Source organism: Lactuca saligna, chromosome 5 (genome assembly GCF_052625555.1).
Source record: "Lactuca saligna cultivar CGN05327 chromosome 5, ASM5262555v1, whole genome shotgun sequence".
NCBI classification, from domain to species: Eukaryota; Viridiplantae; Streptophyta; class Magnoliopsida; order Asterales; family Asteraceae; genus Lactuca; species Lactuca saligna.
The window spans coordinates 314,001,398-314,017,336 of NC_136421.1; the positions used below are offsets into that span (position 1 = coordinate 314,001,398).

The 15,939-nt window shown below is 28.6% G+C and overlaps 1 protein-coding gene across 2 annotated transcripts; it reads left to right on the forward strand.

The window, feature by feature from the left end:
- The first annotated feature begins 13,105 nt into the window (after positions 1-13,105).
- On the forward strand, positions 13,106-14,209 carry LOC144998682 (non-specific lipid transfer protein GPI-anchored 15-like). Of its 2 annotated transcripts, none has more exons than XM_078958417.1 (3): positions 13,106-13,492; positions 13,652-13,765; positions 13,902-14,209. In XM_078958417.1, the coding sequence occupies exons 1-3, from the start codon at positions 13,171-13,173 to the stop codon at positions 14,018-14,020; spliced, it is 555 nt and encodes a 184-aa protein (XP_078814543.1). In that variant the 5' UTR covers positions 13,106-13,170; the 3' UTR covers positions 14,021-14,209. The 2 variants fall into 2 exon arrangements, with proteins under 2 accessions (XP_078814543.1, XP_078814544.1); XM_078958418.1 differs by having other exon boundaries at positions 13,117-13,492; positions 13,908-14,209.
- Positions 14,210-15,939: the final 1,730 nt, after the last annotated feature.

The window sequence follows — 15,939 nt, forward strand, 5'->3', positions numbered from 1 at the left end:
TTTTTGGAGTAGGTAATATTTGGAGAATTTTTTATGGGTAAATAAAAAAAACAATATTCTTTTCAAAGTTCTCATGATTGTGGTCATTTTGAAATGAATTAATTTTTAAAAATTGTTTGTTTCAGATTTTTTTTCAAAGAAACGAAAAAAGTTATAGCTGAAAACTAAGCTGATGAAAGGAAAAACTCACCAGCCAATAAGGGCTAGACATTTGTCATGTTGGGGGTGGAGGCACATGTGAGCTCCGGAAGAGGCCACATGGCCGAATTTTAATTTTCATCATTTTCTTTTTTCTTTTATTTAAGAAAAAATTATGATAAAATTATAAAAGTTTTTTTTAATAGAAAAGTTCAGATTATTTAACTTTTAACAGAAAATGACAGATTATATAATTTTCCCAAAATAATGAGACTTTTCTGTTAAAAAAAAAACTTTTAAGACTTTATTAAAAAAAATTATAAAATATTGAAACTTTTCTGTATAAAACCATGTGGTTATTTTGCAATCTTCAAAGTCCATATGTCATTATGTTGATTTTTAGGTAAGGAGTAATGACTTAAAAAGGTAATATATTTTTCGATTTGTACACATTTTGTCACTAAGTTTTTTCTTCGTCCACATTTACCCATTCAACTTGTTATACTGTATACATCCAGTCCTTATGACTGGTTACTCCATGTTAGCCGGGAAAAATGACTTATTAGGGTAATATATTTCTCATTTTGTATACATTTAGTCCTTAATATTTTTGTACATATTTAGTCTTTAATATTTTTTTGTTTCAAAATAAGTCATTTTTTGTTTTTGTACCTATTCAACACTTATGAATGATTTATTTACGGTTTTTCTCACGACATCTAACATGAGACTATCATTGATGCATGGACGGTTCTCTTTGGGTGCCCGTAGTGGCACCGAAAACCCCTGCTTTTTCTGTACGCAGTGTAAATTTTTTGATATTTTTTTCTTTTTCTACTTACCAGCAACACCTACTACAAAATCCTGCGTCCGTCCCTGATTGATGAGGTGTTTGGGGTTGTTGATGCTTATGTCCATTGCGGCCTCGACTGCTTGGTTGCATAGGTCTTGTGGTTTGGCGTAGGTTTTGTATTCCGAACATCGTAACTTTTTCATACGATATCTGATTTTAACGATCTTTATATCTACGTGTTCATTTTTAAGTATGCTATAACTTTCATTAAGATTACTCACGTTAAAATATAATATGTTTTTACTTACGGTTTTATAAAAAAAACATCCATACATGTATTCATAAAAAACGTATTGATATAAAGATCGTAATTAAAAAATATATTAATTTTTAACGGAAGTAATCTAAACGAAAGTTGTAGTAGACTAAAATAAAAACGCATAAATATAAAGTTCGTTAAAATCTGAGATAGTATGAAAAGGTTATAACGTTCAAAACATATGACCTAAGCAACCAAGTAGTCGAGATCGCGATGGACATAAGCATCAAAAGCCTAAAACACCTCGTTAATGATTGTTCCATGTAAGATGTTGTGAGAAAAATTTAAAGAAAACATTCATAAGTATTGAATGAGTATAAAAACAAAAAATTATTTTGCAAAAAAAAAAAAAAAAATTAAGGACTAAAATGTGTAAAAAAATATTAAGGACTAAATGTGTACAAAATGAGAAATATATTATCCTATTAAGACATTTTTACTGATTAACCTGAAATAACCGGTCATAAGGACTGAATGTGTACATTATAAGTATTGAATGAGTATAAAAACAAAAAAATATTTTGCAAAAAAAAATAAAAAATTAAGGACTAAATGTGTAAAAAAAATATTAAGGACTAAATGTGTACAAAATGAGAAATATATTACCCTATTAAGACATTTTTACTAATTAACCTGAAATAACCGATCATAAGGACTGAATGTGTACAGTTTAACAAGTTGAAGTAGTAAATATGAACAAAAAATAAACTTAATCTATCCTAATAAATGAAATTGTTATTGACACTTGTTATTCTTTCATTTATTTGGTCACATGTCATTTTGTCATAATTTTGAAATATATTTATTTTCCACTTGTCAGTTACTTTATTATTCATTTGCACTGTATCATTAATTTAGTTTCTATAAATTAAACCTACTATAATAACTATTAATTTCAAATTTCAAATTTCAATTTTAATTTCAAATAAATTTACACTTTAAACATTTGTATTTAACATTTTATTATAATAAATCGTTTAGTACACGGGTCTAACAATTAAACACATAATTCTAATTAATTTATTTTTTGCAAGTTTTTTTTTTTTCATAATTTTCACTTATTTAATATTTCAAATTCAAATAAACTTTTCATATAATCGCTCATGTTTAACATTATGTTTTAATTAACCCGTATAATATACGGGTTTCACAACTAGTGACCAAATATATACAAATCAAAGTATATATTACCTTTTTAAGTCATTATCTCTTTAGGTAATTGACGTTAATAAAAAAAAAAAAAAAAAAAAAAAAAAAAAAAAAAAAACTTATAGAACTTTATCAAAAGATTTTCTAAAATATTTGAAACTTTTGTATATAAAACCCGTTATTTTGCAATCTTCAAAGTCCATATGTATTATGTTGATTTTTAGGTAATTGACGTTAACATCTCAAAAAAAAAAAAAAAAAAAAAAAAAAAAAAAAAAAAAAAACTTAATAATACAATAGTAATGTTTATAAAAATAAGTAGTTGTGTCGATCCAAAGGACCTTATAACATAAAAATAAACCTTATATTAACTAAATTTTTTAATAGAAGTATAACCCAAATTATCAATTTTCAGTTATAAATATTGAAGATATATCCTCATAACAAGTATTTTGGTTGATATCATCAAATTTTTAAATGATTTGATTGCGTTAATTAAAAATTCTAATTGATTTGATTGTGTTATTTTTGGATAATTTATGTATGGAAAGTGAAAATGTCTTATATGTAAATTTTATATAACAGTGTTAAGATCATTAAGGATTGCCATGCCATACTTAATTTTCCGTTATATATATTTGTAGAGACAGTTTCAATATTCATTTGAATTAATCAGTTCAATTGATTTGTTTGTTTGTTATTCCACGAGAGTACGTATGGCACGATTCACAGCAATGATGGCGTGTAATGTGTTGCTTCTCGTTGCCCTCGTCTTATCAGGTATTCTCTTAAGTTGTAATCTCCAGATCTTTTTCTCATTGATGTCCTTTTTTTAATGAGTGGGAAAAGTTTCGGCAATTTTTCCTCAAACGTGGGAAGCTTCAAAAGAAAAACGACAGTATACTATTAATGATTTTGTTTGTTTGCTAAACAGCCCATCATCAAAACTAATTTATTTCACATTATAGGTGTACAATTGTTTAATTGTTCAGTTTTGTTTTTTCAACTCAAGAATACAGAAAAAGTTAAAAATATAACAAATATATAGTAGATGGATAAGATTTTACAAATTTATAGGTAGATGAGTCGCTTTGACCTTTTTATTTTTATTATAAAGTTAAAATCTTGGCTAAAATAGAAGGTCACGTGTGTCAAACTTATTCAAATGAATAACATTATTATTTTAATAATATGATATATTAACTATTAACTATGGATAATATGTACTCTTTTTGCAGTTGAAATGATGACACCAACACTGGGTGATAAACCATGCACTGAGTTGCTACCATTTAAGCCGAACTGGTGTCATGGGGAGGATGTATCTGAGGACTGTTGGGATGCTTGTAGGTATAGACATGGTTCACCTATTGCAGCTGAGTGTTTTTATGAAACATTACTGCCTGGAAATGGCAGCGCTTGTAAATGTTATTGGCCATGTTAGTTAATGATATATATTTTCTTTATCAAAGTGAGACATAATAAATGTTATTGGCTATGTTAGTCAATGATATATATTTTCTTTATCAAAGTGAGACATAATATATGGACTTATTTTAACCTGGTCGATATGTGAAGTTACTAAAATATCCATAGAATTCAATAAATGTGTACGTGTGTCTAAAAGAAGGCATAATATAGAGATTATATGCTGAAATTTATCTTTAAGAAAGGGTGGCGTTTTCAGGCTATTGAAAAGCTACAAATATTTACGAAAAAAATCAAGTTTGAAATATAGAGGTAGGCGTTTTGTTAAATCAATAAAAATGACTATAGATGAACTGTTTAACTTTGTTCAAACCTATTGTGAAGTATTGCATCCTAGTGAAATTGAATACAAAATTGGAAGTTTTAGAGCAAGTAAATGTAGGTCAGAAGCCTGCATTATTTTCAAAATACTAATGAGATCTCGAAATGCAAAAATCTCCTATCCCCAAATGTCGATTGTTTAATAGGTGCATGTGAGCGATTACAGGAGGTATGAAATTATATCCTAACGTATATCTCTTCTAAATATCATTGTAAATGGTAGAATCAAAGTTTTAAAGATCGGTTTTTTCGTTGAATCGGTCGAGTACTCGGTTTCTGGTTTAACCGGTTTGACCGTCAGTAATGGTATGCTTTGTTGGCCTTCGAGTTGTATATCCTATAGATAACCTGATCGATTGAGCAGTTCAATTTGTTTTGGAAATTAGTTGTTTTTAACATGGTTCAAATAAGTTTTTATCAGCTCTATCATATCGGTTCAACTCGGTTTTTTTCAAGAAATTGTGTGATTCGATTCAGTCTAGAAATTGACATAAAATCAGTCATTGTTGAACGGCTCTCGACTCCGATTCCTTCTTGAACCGGTTTTAAAACATTGGGTAGAATTTTAGATCTTATCAAATATGTAATATGTAAAATATGCATATTTGGTCTTGTAAGAAGTATGCAACGTGTTCAAAAAAAATTACAAAAAATGACCATGTGTATATTTTTTTTTATATAAAAATGGTCCATGTGTTTAAAAAAATACAGTATTTTTTTGGGTTTTAGATTTTGGCCATAAGACTTTCGTAGGTTTGATATTTGTGTAAAAAATAAATTACAAAAACAGCATTATAATTACAAAAATGTCCTTATGCATATTTTTTTTATAGAAATAGTCCCTGTATTTAAAAATATTATTGTAACACCCTCCGCATGGGTTTATTTGAATTAGTCTTTAATAAAATCTTTCAAAAAAAATAGAGTTTTAGTTTACGGAAAAATGATTTCCAAAGTTTAATTTAAATACTTTACAAAGTTCAAACGCGGATAACAATCCCAATTAAAAATTTTCCAAAACATTTAATGGTTTAATATAACAATTCATACAAGAGTGCTACAACATATATCGAAACAAAGGTTTAAGAAGATATTGCAAAACCATGAGCTTCTGAATATCCAAAGCTTATAAGTTTTCTAAGCTTTTGAAAATATCTACTAACATGTAATAATTTATGAACAAGTGAGTTATCCTAGTGAATACGATCCTAGGGCTAGACATTATGGGCGGTGTAGGAATGAACATTGTTGTTCATACACTGATGTACAAGCTCATACCATCTCAAATCAACAAAATCAACATCAAAAGTCAACTTGGGGGTAAAATATTATAGGGAACATGTAAATAGCTCCACCTCTTTTTTTTTTTTTTTATCCCCTCCTCTATGATTTGACATTTTTTATCCTCTTTTTTTTTATCCCCTCTTTTATAAAGTTATATGTTATTCTTTTGAATTGTAAATTATAAAAAAAAAAAAGTAATGAATTAATTTTTGAAATGTGTAAAAGTTATATGGAAAAAATATGTATGTTTGTAGTTTTAAAATTTTCAAGTTGTAAAAAATAATAAATTGTTATACAAAAATAAATGTATAAAAATCAATTTATAAAAACGTTCAACTAAGTACAATAAATAAATAAGACTATATAAAATTTGAGTTATTGTTTTGTATCAAAAATTAAAATACTTAAATGTGTTATAAAAGAATAATGAAAACATTGTTAATAATTATAAATAAATTAAAAAACTCTAAAAGTAAAGGGACCATAAGTGTAAAATAGAGAGTTTGTAGGTAAAAGAAAAAAAGAAAAAGAAATAGGCGAGTGAGGAAATGGAAAAACTCCACAAATGAATAAACATTATGAGGTAGATGTACCTCAAGTAAAAGCTTCTCGATAATCAAAATTCAAACAAGATCATATATATCCAAATAATACTCATACGAGTTATAAAACATTTAGAGACCCAATCAACAAAATAAGTGTACAAAACTTGTCACTTTTCCAAATAGATATATTTTCTGGAAGAATAATCCAATGGATAATGTAATGCATGCAATTATCCCAACCATGCCAATCTCAAAGTCCAGCTCACAACTATTATAGGATGCGAAGAACTCATGACAGACAACCTACTTTTGTACTCACATCCGACAACAAAATAATGATGGATGTGTGTGAAGAACGCACGATAGTTAAAATTGTTAAATCGCCCTTACAACTACAAACAAGGCACTAGGGGCCATCCAACCTAGGCCACACGAGGGGTAGCAAAAATCTACTCGTGCACATGAGAATTATCTAAAAATATGCTCACAAACAAACAACAATCAACAAAAAATGCCCACTTAGCTACCTGGAACCACAAAGTCACACTCATCCTAGCGTGATATACGTGCATGCAACAAATAGAATGCCAAAATTCTCTTTTCTAAAAATAAGTATTTTTGCTTTGTATCAATTAAAAGCATTTCTAAAAATATATACTTTCATGAATTCACAAATAATCCCCATACTTGCAATTAGCATTCAAGTATATGTTAAATAGTTTCAAAACACAAAATCAATCATATATGATGTATGTTCCTGGTAACTTATTGTATAACAAAAAGGGTCAATTGTACCCATAATACTAAAGAGTAAGTTTAACCCCCATAAATAAATCAATTTCTCAAAATATGTCCTTAATCCAAACAGACATCCCCAAATAATAAACTATCATAATGAGAAAACCAAGCATATATTTTCAAATAATATACATATGTATAACATAGCACAGAAAGGGAAAACACAAGTAGGATACTCATTTTGGGGACAAGTGTTCCAAGGTAAGTATACTTACCTTAAGTCCTAAGCTTGCAACACCATACTTCTTCTTTACTTGAACTATGTCATGTTAAGCTTCAAACTTCCCAAAACAACCACCTAATATCATTACAAGGTGCCTAATGACTAAAATACCCTTCAATGGGTCAACTTCTCATTTTAAGCTCAAAATACTCCAAAAATGATCTAAGGTGAATTTAGAATGCCAAAAGGGACCCAAAGATCACAAAGACTAAAATGAAACAAACGGGATTTTGGGATTTATTTCTCATTTAGCCAACCAACTTTCAATAAAACTTCAAAACAATTCAAATTTCTGAAGGACATCCAATATAAGTTATAACACTTCAAATGAAACACGCGAAGGAACACCAATTAGTTCATATCCTTGGAATAAATCTTAAAACTTCTCTACATTTTTATAAAAAGCATTTTAATCGTTAATAGGGATTAAAAGACTCAAAAGTTATAGGAGTTGCTTTAAAAGGACAATTTTTTTGGACTCCATACTTCAAATAAACACACCAAAACCACTTCACGAGAGAATAAGGATGTTATATGAAACTAAAGATTGGAACACAACTAAATTCCAAGTTCTACATCCTTATAAATTTCACAAACAATTTGAACACCAATTAATGGAAATAAGTTAGCATAATGCTTCCCAATTTCTCAAGGAATGCTTGAATACCAAAACTATACAAAAGGATACATTCAACGTGAGAATTCAAGCTTGGAACATAGTTCAATAATCAATAAAGTTGAAATCCCCAAACTAAAGTAAAATTTTATTCAGCATTTCATAATCTTACTATGAGACAAGCAAAAGCCAATGGATCATAGATTGGAATGGAAATACATAATCTACACATAACAACAAAATCATATCCTTTTTTAGAACTATGGAACTTGATCCTAAACACTTAGGGTTTGAACATAACCAGATCATCAAATGAAAGCTACACTTGAATCAAACACTAAAAATCTCACCATTAGTCATGGATCAATAAATGGGTCGTGGATTTAAAAGAACATAAGCAATCCAATCACAAATTCAAGCTCATATCATTATTAGAAGCTTCAAATTCGGATTTAAAGAAATAGGGTTTTGGAAACCCACTAAATTACATTAAAACTTATAAATCTCCTAACTATTTGTTAGTTGGAGTTTGTAGATAGATCAAGGAGTTAAACCATATAAATAATTTCACATTGATAACCTAATTTAAGCATAAATTTGGATTTCACCATTGATGTTCAATGAAACTCATCAAAACAACTCCAATATCATAAACCTCACCACCATTTGTTGGCTGGAGCTTGGAGATGGATTAAGGAAAGGAACTACATCATTAATCTTATATAAACAACATAAATGAAGTATAAATTTCGGATGTGCAATCCAACCAAAACCCTAGAATGAATTTGGGGGAAAAAGGAAAGAAAACTACCTTTTGATGTAAGGTATTGAAAGGATTTTAGAAATGATCCATCTAGCAATTCTAATAACCAGAACATCAGGAATCTAAAGGGAAAATCGATCATGAAGGTAGAAGATGGGCTGGGATCGAGTGGAGAAGAAAATGGGTGAAATGAATGGTAAAAAGGAGGTTAAAAAGAGTTTTATTTTTGTTAAGCAACCGAAACTGCAGCGCAGTCTCCTAATTGACGCGGTGCCGCCATAATTTGGCTAAATTGTCAACTTTGGTCCCTCTTCCAAATATCTTTTTAGAAATTGTCCCTAGACTCACCAAATGCTCAAATTAGCCCACAAATGGTCTTTTCATCTTAAGTTGTACATAATTGATCCTAGGTGTTCATTTAGCCAAACTCCCAGGTGAAACATAAGTTTCACCAACTTGTCACTTTTAGTACCTAAACTTTAAAAGTTTTCCTTCGACGCCCAAACTCTAGCAAAATTTATTTATGAATTAGCAATAAGGTTTATTATAGCTATTAATCAAAACAATTTACTTTCATTTATTTATTTCAATTTATTTTAATTTAAATTAAAGAAACTTTTTATTTTTATCAAAAAACCTAAAATTTCTAGCCCTAAAAACAGGATATCTAATTGAAAATTTACAGATTGCGCCTCCATGCTACTTTTTATTTTTATTTTTATTTTTATAAAAAAATTATTTTTATTTTTATTTTTATCAAAAACGTTTTATTTTTATTTTTATTTACAAAGCGGATGTAATCACTCTAGTTAGGATTAAAAAAAGGTAAGTTAGATCATTTGAATAGTCAAAGCCAATGTCATTATGATATTATATACTAGGATATAACCCGTGTGTTACACGGCTGAAAAAAAAAAAAAAAAAAAAAAAAAAAAAAAAAACTGATATAATAAGAAAGAAAATTTGTTTAGTCATATTTTTGCAAACAATTATATGTAAAATATAACTGATCATCGATATTGGTAAGTTTATGGCTGTCTTTCTTAATTACTATCTGAAATGGTTACAAAAATGAAATGATGTTATATAAATCATTATTAATAAGAAAAACATAAGGATGTAATATGAAACATCTAAATTTCATATACTAAATAGGAAAAAAAAAATTATACATGAGAAAACAATATAAAAAAAATGTTAAAAACATGTGTAGTGGATGCATTTTAAACAACTTATATAGTATATATACTTTTGGATTTTCAATTATACAATCATAATTTTCTAAATTTTCTCATCTTTTTAAATGAGTATAATCCATGTTCTTTAAATCTCAAAAAAAAAAAAAAAATAATAATAAAAAAAAAAAAAAAAAAGATGATATACAATTAATTATTTAAAGGTAAATATTTTGTAAGTTTCAAAATTTATATGATTGTGATATTTTGTTAAAGAAGTAATAAGTTAACTAATTGGTAGATATGTTAGCACCAAAATGTTTTAGTTAATAAAATAAACTAATTATCATCAACTAAAAAAATAAAATATTTTGATAAACAATCATTAACGTTCAAAAAAATAGGGCCTCCTTTTTAGTCTCTAAAAATGCATAATAATATGTAATGCATATATATGCCATAATGCTGCATAGATGTTGTACTTAATGTCTAGTTAATCGGTTCTTATAAGAGTTTAGAAAAGTCCTCCCACTATGAACGATTGTATATATCACGTAAAATTTTATATATTTTGTTTAATGTATTGATTTGAGTACAATTTTCTTTGGTTCGAGTGTTGCTATATGTTACGTTTAAAAAAACATATATCAACAAACCAAATAAGCTACAACACCACTCGACAACTATCTATTAATTTATTTGTAATTATGGGTAATTAGTTGTTTAAACTTTTGATTGTTTTCGCTATATAACATGTTAGTGATTAATCATAATATATTTTTTTAATTGAGATATTTAGAATGATTTTTTGTTAAATAAGAAAAACATATTTAAAATTTAGATTAAAAAACTATAATTTTACAAAATGACGTTAAGGAAAAAGGAAATGATAATTAATTATCCTTAATTTATGGGATAAAACATAATTTTTAGGTATGTAAATTTGGAATGTTTAATTAGATAGGAGTGAATTTGAATTCTAATTTGGTATACCATTTATATCAAACGCTGAATTGATTTCGGAATATCAAACAAAGAATTCAAAATTCAAGTTAGGATTAGATTTTTTTTTCAAAATTTGAAGGTCAAATTGTAATCAAAATTATAGGATGCAATTAATAAGAGCGTGAAGAAAAAAAAAACAGCCTTAAAAGAGTGTCACATGACAAATAAAAATGATATTAAAATAAAGAGAAATTAAATTGTCTCCTACCTTTTATTCCTGCAATTATTCCTACCCATTAAAATTATAACAAATCACCATTCAATTTAATTGTATTTGATATATTCCTAATATAGTTTTAATGATTTAGTTTAAAAAAGATGAAAATATAACACTTGTCATAATTTTATTGGATAGGAACATTTGTAGGTATAAAAAGTAGGAATCAATTTAATTTTTCATATTTATTAGAAAGGAAGATTTCAATTTTACATGGAAAGTTTTTCACTTTTCCAACATAACATCAACATCTTGGACATTTCACCACTACCAATATGTATATCGTATCTGGTTCAACAATGAAGTTTGGAGTATGTATTCTTGCTCAACTGTTAAATTGGAAGTGTATATGTTCGTAGTTTTCTGTTTTATATTGTATATTGGTTGATTGTAATTGGTTGGATCCAATCACCACTAATAGTGTAAATATTTTCAACCGGATCCAATGCATCCATTTAACTTTTAGTTTACATGCCAATTTGTTCATCACCGTATTGCAGACACACAACTAATAAATAAAAATATATTTTGGCTTGTGAAGATGAATACAGAAAAAACAGTAAACAAAATTAATAAATGAACTTTTTAAAAGGGAATAAAGTAATTTTGAGACTTTCGTGGTTTTACTTTTTGACAGTGAAAGTCTCAAAATTGTCACCATTTGGCCATTAAAGTTTTAATCGCGCTAATAAAGTTCTTAAACTTCAAATTTTGTCACGAGACAGACTATAACAGGTTCAACAGGTTACCGTCCTGCATTATATGTCATGTAGGCTAATTTTGATCATCTATGTACACATGGCGTTGACGTAGTATCCACATGGAATTTGAAAAAGTATATTTTCTCTAAAATTTATTTATTGGTGGAAAATATGAAATTAATAAACTTCACAGACCAAAGCTAATAAACCACTGCCACCACCTGCATTACATGTCGTGTAGGCTAATTTTGACCATCTATGTACACATGGCATTGATGTGATATCCACATGGAATTTGAAAAAGTATATTTTCTTTAAAATTAATTTATTGGTGGAAAATATGAAACTAATAAACTTGACCAAAGCTAATAAACCACTACCACCACCTCCATCTATGACAACCACCACCACCACCACCATCCCCCTCAACTTGGAAGCAAACATGAACATAAATGTTTGAACATTATTTTGAAGGTTCATCGAAGGACATGTAGAAACCCTAGATTTAGGTTCGTACTTCCACACCAGAAACAAAAACACTTGTAAGTCTCATTTTTTTTTAATATGAATTTCGTCATTTGTTGGAAAAGGGCCCGTTAATTCACAAATTGGCGAACCAGTTTAACCACATAAGCAATTGTTTTTTATAATTGAAAAGGTGGGTTTTTGCCTTTTTTGTGTAGAGGTGCACATCCCCTTTAGCAATTGTCCATGAGAATGACAATGATTATGAACTATGAAGGGTGTTTTTTGGAAATTTTTAGGTTAGGTTACCAAATATATATTAAGAATTTTTTTGGTTGTCCGTTTTTGGTGATTATTTATAAGGGTTTCAACTACTTTGGCTTTGCTAGGTGAATATTGGTTGGTTTGTGACCAACCTAAGCTAACGAATTGGAGTTAGATTAGGTTAAACTTCGACCACATTGCTTGTCAAAGTACCATAAGTAAAATAACGAACTGTATCATTTTTTAGTTAGAAAACAACTTTCACAAAAAAATTAAAAATTAAAAATAATAATATAAAAAAAAAAAAAAAAAAAACAAAAAAAAAAAAAAAAACAAAACGTTTAAAGGATTAAGAAATACATTAAAGATTATATCGAATGTTTCATTTAGTTGATTTCAAACTTCTATACCGTATAGTAGCATAATCTATACATATGGAAAATTGATCGAGACGGTTGTTCGTTAAACCGAATAAAACTTTATAACAGATACATGCTAGATTGATCTCTTAAATCTTTTTCTCCCCATTTTTTTTTTTTTTATAAAAGTTATCATTGTTTTTATTAAATAAAACAATGAACACTTGAGCGTAAATTAAATGACTTTTAACTCAACTCACGTTTCTAATAACACAATTTTAGTAGTATCTAATTAAAAAGGAAACTGTTTAACATTTTATGTATAAAATAAAACCCAATTTAATTTACTATTTAGATATAGTATCTAATTAAAAAGGATAATTATTTCTATAGTTGGTCAACTATATATACCAATAAATTAAAGCTTGTCCTTTTTCATATATGACACACTATTTATAATCCTAAAGATTTCTAACTTTTCTGCACAAAGAAATCCCAACAAATACTTTCTCTTTAACTGAAATCAAGAAAAAGAAAGTAAAACAAAATGGCTTGTAAAGTGATTAGTGTGACTCTAGCCATGTTCCTTATTGTCTCAATCTGCGGTGGAAGAACCATGGCTCAATCAGGGTGCACCAATGCCCTCATGGGTATGTCACCATGTCTTAACTTCATTACAGGAAATACATCCACCCCATCATCTTCGTGTTGCTCCCAACTAGGAAACCTCGTTCAAGCTCAACCGCAATGCCTTTGTGCAGTGCTAAATGGGAACGGGATCACACTCGGTATCAGTATCAACCGAACACTGGCTCTAACGCTTCCTGGTGCTTGTAATGTCCAGACTCCACCGATCAGCCAATGTAACGGTAATACTTTTGTAATTTTGATCACTTGAAATTTTGGCACTTCAAAATGAAATGTCCATGCATGTTTTTAATTTTTTTTTTTTTTTTTGTATATTGTTTATTGGGCTTTTCAAAATTTTAACAAAATTTGGTTTGGTTTGGTTTGGTTTGTTTATTTAGCCGCAAACGGGCCGGGTACAACTTCTACCCCTACCCCGGCTGCTTCCCCTGAAGGATCTACAAACGAACCAGATGTATTGCCAGAAAGCCCAACCGAGTCGGATTCTCCATCGGGTATTTACTTTTTTACCCTTTATCAATATTTTTTTGACGAACTATTAATGAAGTATAATCTAAATTAACTGATCATTTGTGATTAAAGTTTATCTCTCTGATGCTAATTAGCAATTAAATGAATTGATGGCTGTAGGATCAGGGTCAAAGACAGATGGATTGACACCAAATGGAAGTGAACCACGAGCACCAGTTCATCTCTTGGTGTTTGTTCTGTTTGTGGTGACATGGGCTTCTTCCGCTTCACGTTTCTAAATTTATTTTACATTCTTTGTTCTTCCAAGTGCTAAAGAAGTTTTATTTCTTCTTTATCTTGGTAGGTGATTGTGTGTATTAGTAGCGAGCAATTTGTTATTTTTATGAGAAGAGATTGTGTGATTGTAGTATTTGTTTTCTTTAATGAATCAAAAAATACATTTTATAAACTTGGTCGGTTACATAAAAGATGATTCCATAAAATAATAAGTACTTTTCTATTGCCACACTTAACGATGATTGTTATATTATGTTTTTATTAAATTAACCTAAGTACACGGTTTTTTAAAATTAAACAAACCAAAAAACTATTAATTTAACATAATCATTTTTATAATCTTATACTTGGAAAACAAACCAAAAAGCTAGTGTTCATTACATGAACCACATAAACCGGGGTTTGTTGTAGCAATACATAAATGGTTTATAATGTTATACAATACAACCCGATACCACATCTACGTCTGTATGAATCTGCTAATTAATTTAACACCAAAACGATTAATTTGAATGAAAATGGACCAGACCAGTTACTTTGGGATTTTTTTTTTTTTTTTTTAATGGTTCAAGCAAAAGATCTTGCGGTCTTTTCATGGAGTAAAAAATATAGTAGCTTTTTCGTAAGGTAAAAAAAATATATAGTTTTAAAGGAAAATGAAAACAAGGTTTAAAACGTAACAGTAATACAAAAAAAGGTTGTCATATTCCATAAAAGATATCTAAAAACAAACTCCCCCATTTGAGAAATTAGGCCACCAAAATGCCTATAAATTCATCATCATTTTGACATTCCATCAAAATATAAAGATAAAACATTCCACCACACTAACATCCAGAAATCGCCAAAAATGGCTTCAAATAGAGCTAATGTTGTGATTATGGTTATGTTGATGGTGGTGCTATGTGATGGAGCCACGATTGAGTCATCGAAGTGCAGAAGTGCAATAGTGAGCTTGAGCCCATGCCTCAACTATGTGAGTGGGAACTCATCGAGCCCATCACATCCTTGTTGCTCGCAACTAGCCAATGTGGTCAGGTCAGAGCCACGGTGTCTTTGTGTTTTGGTCAGTGGTGATCACTCATCCGCAAGTTTAAATATTAATGAAACTATCGCTTTGGGACTACCTAAAGCTTGTGATGTCCATACACCTCCGGTTAGCCGTTGTGATGGTATGTTATTTTATTTACATTTTAGTTTCTTTATATTTGGACTTATGGGTAACAAAGTGAGAACCCATGCAAGTGAAACTTAAAGTTCAAGCTTAACATCATCACATTGCTCAAAGAACATTATGATTTAGAGCCCATATGTTGGACATAAATATTTTCCCCTAACCTCCTTTAATAAAATATTATTTATTTGTATGTGTTCCTAATTGGACCCACAAGTAAATTAATGCTTTATGCATTTTTGGGAAAATAGACCATCTAAAGTTTTAGTTTTTATATATATAGAAATATTTTTAAAAGAATTATAAGCTTTTGAAAAATATAAAATGAAGTCAAGCATAAAAATTAAAAGCTAAAAGTTCCCTAAAGCTATTCGAAATGGTTTTGGAGTTAACTTTTTAGAAATATTTAAAAAAATAGTTGTAAGTTTTTGAAAAGTATAAAATGCATGATATAAAACATAAAAATTAAAAGCTAAAAGCTCTCCAAAACTACAAATGGTTTTGGAATTAACTTTTTGTTTGAAATAAAAACTTTAAATGACACTCTTAAATGAAGTCTTTTGCTTTAATTTGAATTTTTCTTAAAAGTTCTAGCAATCCAACATATCTTATTCACATCCTCCTTAATAAATGAAGGTTTTTTTTGCCATATGTCTTCTTCTCCTTCGTTTGGACATATGTCATTTTCTATATTTTTTGAATTTTCTATTTTCCACTTGTCATTTTATTGTAATTTTCATTTTATTA

Excerpts from the sequence above, each read along its gene's own strand:
- LOC144998682 (XM_078958417.1), top strand. The coding sequence starts at position 13,171 with ATGGCTTGTAAAGTGATTAGTGTGACTCTAGCCATGTTCCTTATTGTC. Across the intron at positions 13,493-13,651 it reads ACCGATCAGCCAATGTAACG|CCGCAAACGGGCCGGGTACA; the intron begins GTAATACTTTTG and ends TTGTTTATTTAG. Across the intron at positions 13,766-13,901 it reads CGAGTCGGATTCTCCATCGG|GATCAGGGTCAAAGACAGAT; the intron begins GTATTTACTTTT and ends TGATGGCTGTAG.